The sequence below is a fragment of the Trichogramma pretiosum genome, unplaced genomic scaffold (genome assembly GCF_000599845.2).
Source record: "Trichogramma pretiosum strain Unisexual culture from Peru unplaced genomic scaffold, Tpre_2.0 scaffold6, whole genome shotgun sequence".
NCBI classification, from domain to species: domain Eukaryota; kingdom Metazoa; phylum Arthropoda; class Insecta; order Hymenoptera; family Trichogrammatidae; genus Trichogramma; species Trichogramma pretiosum.
Window position 1 is genome coordinate 2,902,617 of NW_019641678.1, and position 8,532 is coordinate 2,911,148.

General features: G+C 35.2%; 1 protein-coding gene across 1 annotated transcript; it reads left to right on the forward strand.

Annotated features, from left to right (window-relative positions):
• The first annotated feature begins 643 nt into the window (after positions 1–643).
• Positions 644–6,063, forward strand: LOC106652150 (zinc finger protein 271-like). The gene is made up of 4 exons (XM_023460801.1): positions 644–1,040; positions 3,604–3,723; positions 3,794–3,908; positions 3,973–6,063. Exons 2-4 carry the CDS (start codon positions 3,698–3,700, stop codon positions 6,061–6,063), a joined length of 2,232 nt encoding a protein of 743 aa, XP_023316569.1. The 5' UTR covers positions 644–1,040; positions 3,604–3,697.
• Positions 6,064–8,532: the final 2,469 nt, after the last annotated feature.

Sequence of the window (8,532 nt, forward strand, 5' to 3'; positions counted from 1 at the left end):
TGGCCATTTGCAAATTTTTGAAACGTAAATGATTCAATATCGAGATATTTATAAATTTTAGGAAAAAATTTTACACGACTTTATTCTTTTGAATTATCCAACTTACTATAGCGAGTCAAAAAAAGTTAACTTTGATAATTCGTTTAAAAAAATCTTTTCACTCGGAGGGAATATTTTTTGGCACTCAGTTGGCTAAGTTTTCATCCTTTATTTTAGTTGTAAACAAAATAACAACCAGCATCAGGATTAATTCTTGTTACACTGATTTTCATGGAGGGTCTTGGATTGACCCGACGTAATATTGAATCGAACTCTGTTAATGAAATGATTCGTTTCATATTGCAGTCAGTTTCTCCACCTTTGTCACGGTATAATTCAGTGGGACTATTGCTGATCATAAACATTGATTGAAATACCATTTAAATTTCATGTATATTCATAAAATGTAAGAAAGATTGCAGGTAACTACATGCTATATTTCTTGTTCTACACACAAAAATAAATTCAGTGTATGCGCATGCGCGCTGTCTCCCATAATACTTTCTAGTTTCTCATCGACTGTGTAGCTTGTACATACAGCTGATCGTACGCATTTCTTCTCGACCAATATTCAATATTCACAGTACTAGGGTAAGTGCGTGTACGCAGTAGAAAAGGAGCGTGTATAGTCAATGATCTCGACTCGTCCGTACGCGATTAAGTTTCACATTTAGATAATTTCTGTTTAGATAATTAACGTCAGACGTGAGTGTATGTATAAAACCAGTAGTGCGTTGAGCTAGTATTCACCTATAATATCAGTGAAAAAGTACACAGAGCATACACAATCAAAATTGCTGGCCAGTCAAACGAAAGACGATTTGATTGTTGCATTAGAAAAAAACCGTTTTCACAACCATTTTTTCAATTGCACTGCAGAAAATTTACGTCTTATAATCCGCCGTGCATATACACAGTTCGCACATTTACGAGCATATCCAGATAAATTGAATAACATAACCTGGCTGTACATGCGATACAATCATCAACAAGCAGCCAGTGTTTGTAGAGTTTGTGGATGTTATGCGCGCGCGAGTGTGCGTGGACAGTAGCCTGGGCATTTTCAGCATTTTGGTGAGCTCGGAAACGAGGTATTTGACCCTGCATTCGTTTAACCCATTATCGACAAAAGTGACAACAGATTTCGTTTTCGATCGATGCGATTTTTTTCCATGTTTTAGACCTTTAAAAGACTTTGCATGTACATAATTTTATGTAAAATTCAATGCTCGTTCAGAATCCACACTCAAATTTCAACAAATAAAGCATAAAAATTTGTGCGGAAAATCGACTTTGGAATTTTTTTTCAAACTGTTGCAGTGAAAAACTCAAGATATAAATATGATCAGAGGTGATCGTGGATGTAGAATTACCTTAGGGAATTTTCATGGATTTTCATAGCCACTTTTTCTAATAAAATGGAGGCACATGAAGTAAAATGTTTTTAAAAAACCAAACTCAATTTTCATCTCGAAAATCATTAAGTTTATGCAAAAAGTTCATCGAACAAAAAATTTTTGAAAATGATCAAAGAATATTCAAATTTTTTAAGAATTTTTAGAGCCCAATTTTCCGATTTCCGGGAAATTCGTAAAGTTCAATTTTCCAAAATCATCTCAAAAATACTAAAAAAATCTGAGAATGTTTCTTGATCAATTCTAAAACTTTTTTGTTTTATAAACTTTTTCGCTAAACTCAATGGTTTTTGAGTAAAAAATTATACATTCTCACTCATACATGCATTTTCTTGCATGATCATGTGCATGAACAGTTTACTGTATAGCCACCATTTTGTTAGAAAACGTGGCTGTAAAAATCTGTGAAAATTCCCTAAGGTACGTCCACACCTATGATCACCTCTGATTATATTTATATCTTAAGTTTGTCACCGTAACAGTTCGAAAAATATTCTCAAAGCCGATTTTTCACACAAATTTTTAGGTTTTTTTTTTTTTTTGTTAAATCATTATTTTTTAACGAAACATAAAATCTTTAATTTGAGCCCAGATTTTGAAAGAGCATTGAATTTTACATAAAATTATGTATATGGGAATTCTTTTTAAGGTCTAAAAATAGAAAAACAACTCATCAATTGCGAACGAAAAATTTCGTTACTTTAGGCATTAATGGATTAAACAACGGATTAATGCAAAAAACTTGACCCTGTTTTATTTATATTTTTTTATTTTCAATCAAAAACTATCTGTTAGTATTTGTTACTTTCAGTGATAAAGGTGTTGACATTTGCGAAACCTGTAAAATGAGATTCAGACCAAGTCGATTGCATAAAGAGGATTCCCCTGAAAATCCTGCTAATTTTCTATTTCAAAAAAAAAATTTGCTTTTTTTTACTTTAATTTTTTATTTAGAAAGTTCAAATTTTACAGAAAGTTTATCGATTGTCTTCGAAATACGTGAGCAAAAACTGAATTCTGGCGAATAAATAATTTGGGAGATACAGCGTTTCGATTTTTGTTTTATAGTTATTATTGTTTATTAGTGTGTCCTTAATGATAAGGTTGTTTAATTTTAATTTTATAAATAAACTTCAAAAGGTCAAGTTATTAGCTAAAAATCGTTCATATCCTTTGAAACGATTCGACGACGAGCTAAGCGTAATTGGTAAATGAAATTTCACAAAGCGACCAAAATGTGTTACGAGCCCCTACGTTACAATCTTTGGCTCCATTTTCAACGCGCATTGTTTCAAAGTATATGAACGACTTTTCGCTAATAACTCAAGTTCGTTCGTTAATTTATAAATAATTAATAATTCATAATAATTAATTTATATTAAAAAACTTCATGGCAAGGAGAGACTGAAACTGTAAAAAAACTTTGAACGTTGCGTCTCCGAAACTATTTATCTGATAAAATTCAGTTCGTTCAGCTCGTGCATTTTAAAGGCAATACACAAGTTTTCTTCAAAATTTGAAGTTTCTTAGTCAGAAATTGTACACATGGTGAATTTGTAAATAAAAATTTCGAAGGGTTTTCCAGGTTTACTTCAAAGGAGACCACATGAGATGCAGGTCACCAAATGTCCTGAAAATTTTTTCGTGATCTCCTAGCACCTAATAATGAAGCTCCATATGCTTAGGCTGATCAATAGGCCTTGAGGCCCATTGGATCAAACTAAACATATGGGGTTTCATTGTTAGGTATTAGGAGACCTCAAAAAATTGTCAGGACATTTGGTGATCCTCGTGTCATGTGTTCTCCTTGTCAGTGAAAAGTCATCCAATTGAGTTGTTCTGGAGTTAATTTAAAAGTTTTGAAAAAGATTTTTTATTTGGACTAATTTGTTGTCTAAATAAATCCAGAAACAACTACACCGTTTCCGAGTTCACCACTCTTAAATCCGTAGTCGAAGTTTAGATTAAAATTTTGTGGGAAAACCAATACATTCTGACCTCAAATGCCTGGGCTACTAATACTGCTGTAACAATGTCGTTAGACCGCCAGGCTTCCAGACGCCGAAATTTTCTAAATTGCTTGTTGCAACCAAAAATCCTTTTAATTGTGCTAACCAGCATTTTAATAGTGTAATTTTTCTAATCATAGATAAATCGGATTGACAGTGGTGACAACTCAAGGCGTTTGACCTTGATTACTTCCTTAGTTTGTATCGCAGTGAAGATATATTATCAAGAAAGTGATGGAAATTCAAGATAACATAGTTTGGTATAATATTTTTGTGCACGAAATAATATTTTTTGAAGCGATCGCGTCATTAAATTTCATTATCCTTTAGGATTAAGGAAGAACCGAACGATACCTGGGCAGATGCAGGCGTCGATTATAATTTCGATTCGGCGGGCTCTTCCAAAATCGAAAACTGTGAAACATTTCCGTATGATAAATCACCGGTAAATTGAATGATTTAAATTATGTTTTTCACTATCAAAAATTATTGTCTACTTTTTATTTTAGGCACATCACACTAATGAGGCGAGTGAGTCAAATGAAAAATTAAATGAAAAAATATTTAATGATTTTAAGAGCAATGATGTTAAACTTGAACTACCGTCTGTATCGACAACTAACTTCATGTGCGAGGGTCAACATTTTGAAGCTATGGTAGAAGAAGAATATCAAACCAATGACAAAAAGGAAAATATATTCATTGATTTTGAGGCCCACTGTGTGAAACCTGAACTGCAGTATTTGGCAACAAATATCTGTGAAACGGAATATCAAAGTTATCCACCAATTGAAAAACTAGAAAACCAAATTCAAATCAATTGCTTGAACAATAAAGATCCATTAATTTTAACGAATAAAGAATTCGATTTTGAAAATGATGGTGACCTTTCAGAAAGTTCTCGTTTGGAAATTGACGCGTCCAAAAAAGTAAACATTTTGAATACAGGAGAAGAAAGCCTGAAAACACGTATCAATACAGTACATAAGGGCATTCTATTATATGAATGTGTGATTTGTCACAATTCATATCGACAAAAAAAAGCTCTGAAAATTCACATTAAGACACACAATAGTATCAAATCCTTCGAATGTAATATTTGTCACAAATTAATTGGAAACCGAAGTCAACTCAAAACGCATACTATAGAAATGCATAATAATTTCAAACCCTTTGAATGTGATATTTGTCACAAATCATTTGGAGAGAAAAATAAACTTACAAGGCACATGGAGACGGTACATGAAGGAAGCAAACCCTTTGAATGTGATATTTGCCATAAATCATTTGGACAAAGTAGTCACCTTAAATCTCATATAAGCGTAGTACATAATGGTGACAAACCTTTTGAATGTGAAATTTGTCACAAATCATTTGGGTACAAGAGTAAACTCAAAAATCACAAGTCATTACATGAACTCAAGTTCGTTCGTTCATTACATGAACGCCATCAATCTTTCGGATGTAACATTTGTCAAAAATCATTTGGAAAACAGAGTCAACTCAAAAAACACACTAAAGAAATACATGAAAATTTCAAACCATTTGAATGTGATATTTGTAAAAAATCATTTGGAAAACAGAGTCAACTCAAAAAACACTCTAAAGAAATACATGAAAATTTCAAACCATTTGAATGTGATATTTGTAAAAAATCATTTGGAGAGAAGACTAAACTTTCAAGGCACATAACGACGGTACATGATGGTAGTCAACCCTTCGAATGTGATAAATGTAAGAAATCATTTGGACAAAGTTGTCACCTTAAATCTCATATAAACGTAGTGCATAATGGCAACAAACCTTTTGAATGTGAAATTTGTCACACATCATTTGGACAACAAAGTAAACTCAAAAGTCACATAAATTCAGTACATAATAGTATCAAATCGTTGGAATGTAACATTTGTCACAAATTAATTGGAAACCAAAGTCAACTTAAAAAACACACTATGGAAATACATAATCAATTCAAACCCTTTGAATGTGATATTTGTCACAAATCATTTGGAGAGAAAAATAAACTTACGAGGCACATGACGACGGTACATGATCGTAGCCAACCCTTCGAATGTGAATTCTGTCACAAATCATTTGGTCAGAATAGTCACCTAAAATCTCACATAAACGTAGTACACCATGGAAGCAAACCGTTTGAATGTAAAATTTGTCACAAATCATTTGGGTACCAGAGTAAACTCAGAAGTCACATAAATTCAGTACACGAACGCCGTCAATCATTCGAATGTAACATTTGTCAAAAATCATTTGGAAACCAGAGTCAACTCAAAAGTCACATTTTTTCAGTACATAATCGCAGCAAACCCTTTGAATGTGATATTTGCCAAAAATCATTTGGAGAGAAAAATAAACTTACAAGGCACATGGAGACAGTACATGAAGGAAGCAAACCTTTTAAATGTGATATTTGTCATAAATCATTTGGTCAGAATAGTCACCTCAAATCTCACATAAACGTAGTACACCACGGAAGCAAACCGTTTGAATGTGAAATTTGTCACAAATCATTTGGATACCAGAGTAAACTTAAAATTCACATAACGACGGTACATAACTTTAGCAATCTCCTTGAGAGTTAGATTTTTTTACACGTGTTTGAACCTAATGAAGATTTAGCAGTCACACATGAGAAAAAATAATTCTTGACTACCTTTCAAAGAAATATCCTTCAATTTTGTATGACTAAATAAAGTATTTTATGCTGCTATTAATTTTTTATGGTTGTGAAAAAATTTTTTCCCACCTTTTTTATTTTATCTCAAATAAACATCAAATCTGTATAGGTTATTCATTCATATTCAAATATTATAAAAAGCTCGTTAAGATTTTTTTTTATTTCATTTTATTAAAAAAAAAAAAAAAATTGTGCGCGACAAATGATCGAACGTACGGTCGACTGTCGAGACTACATGGTTCATCAACACGTGATCGGGTCCATCAGAAATATACCCGGCCGAATATTGGAGTGTAATCATTCGCTACAACTTCTGCTGCGCGAGCTTATAAAACGAGTGCTGCATCGAGTACTATTGAAAAATCATATTCGTTGCAAGTAATATTTTATAGGACAAGAACCTGTAACTACCGGAAAAGTTGTAGTTTTTATGTTAGACTGTTATGAAGTACTATTTTTTGAACAGAAAGAGAAAGAGAGAATTTGTGCTCGTCGCCACGCAGATGTCTGACAAATGGTCCTTATAACTGCGAGGACATCATCGGAAACTATTTATATCAAGTATACACAAAGTATTCCTCAAGTAGACAGGCAAAAATTTAACTCGAGGTATTCTTTGAGTATACCGCGGGTAGACTTTTTTTCACTTGGGTCTTTCAGCAAGCAGTTTTTTGTCACAGGTCGTCTCGGAGACGACGTCTCCTGCAATGCAGTTAGGTGCGCGCGTCAAATCTCAACGAATCCTTTTACGTCGATCTCAATGGTTCGTTCGATCGTATAATATCGCATCCGAACTTCGATCATTGAGGGCAGATCCGAGGCTGTAAAGCAAATTTCAAGTTTGACCGAGGCATGAATTCTGACGACGATGTTGAAATTTTGGAGCTTTATCGAATACCTTATCGTACGTCCCTTTTGGGATATATGTGAAAAGTTGAAGCAGTTTCAGCAGCAGCAGCTGAACAGCTGTCAACGAGCAAAACTGCATCATCTGCCATATGCACAGAGTAAGCACTTGACTTTATAAACTATATATATATTATGTATATAACTCGTCAGCGAGCTGACGAGTCATCCCCGACTCTGGGCTGTATAACTACTTAGCTTCAGCTCGACACAACGACAATACATATATATAGGTATAACATACAACGCAGGAAGCACGCAGCCATGTGTTTTGCGAGAAACTCGCCGAGGGAGCCAGAGTCAAAAGCTCCTAGTAGCGGATTAGCGATTAGTCGATTTAGATAACTGCCTTCGCGCGCCCAGCACACGGCTGGTCCACAGAATGGTACTTGTAATCCCTCTCTCTCTCTCGAGCTTAATGCACACACAGACATACGTTCGGGTGCGCGCGATCGGTGCAATTACACCTCGATCCGAGCGAAATCGAACGGCACAAAAAAGGAGAGGAGAAAGAAGTGAGAGGGAAAAGAGAATTATCGATGAAATTTGCGTTATGTCGTATGCTCTACGCCCTTCGCGATATCGCGCGCTTATTAGCATATAACATTACACAGCCGAGATATCTGTACGTGTGCGCGCCGTCGTTAGAATCGCGCAGCTTGCTTATACGAGCGGTGCAGTAGTACCTATATCCTTATATAGGTAGAACTATATACGTACATCGTGTGCTGCAGCGAAGCACCTGTACTACGTACTTTTGTATTCCGACGTCGTGCGAGCGTATATATACAGTACGCGAGCCACGATGATGATTGAATATACACGCCTTGACTCGCGATGCTACAGTAGGGCGCTTTGACGTATACACGAGCCATAGTTTAGCTATGCGTATAATGTAGGCGTGTGTATTCTCTGCGACGTTTCACTCCACGCCGAGCGTACGTGAGAATGTAACGCACATAGATACGCACGATCCGTAGCAAAATCCTCAGACGTTTTCGAATATATACGTACGTGTGATAAACGTATTTGGGGGATAACGCGGAGTGTTTTCCCGCGAATCTCCGGCTTACGTTATTATATATACATCCGCATCTATCCTTAGCGAATAATCCTGGCAAATTTCATACACGATAGCAACGTTTTTGCGATTTTCCCGATAATTTCGAGATGTTCTCTCTGTATTTCTCTATATATAATTTCGCTGCAAGCACTGATCACCGGGTTATATATAATATACGACAGGCTATGGGATTTTCTACCTCGATCGAGACGCGCCCATCGGCATGAATTTCCGCGCGCTCTAGAGAGAGAGAGAGAGATAGAAAAAAAATTCCTCACCCTGCCACGTATATAGCGAGTAATGATATTCCGTGCGCGGGAATGCGAAGAAAAACGCTTCATCATCGCGTACCTTGAACTCGCGCGCACGTCAATCATTCGATATATTTCATATTACATAGTCGAT

What these genes read in the sequence shown, in the direction of transcription:
- LOC106652150 (XM_023460801.1), top strand. Translation starts at nt 3,698, where the DNA reads ATGGAAATTCAAGATAACATAGTTTG. An exon ending in ATTCAAGATAACATAGTTTG is followed by an intron (nt 3,724 to 3,793) that starts GTATAATATTTT and finishes ATTATCCTTTAG; the next exon opens with GATTAAGGAAGAACCGAACG. An exon ending in TTCCGTATGATAAATCACCG is followed by an intron (nt 3,909 to 3,972) that starts GTAAATTGAATG and finishes TTTTTATTTTAG; the next exon opens with GCACATCACACTAATGAGGC.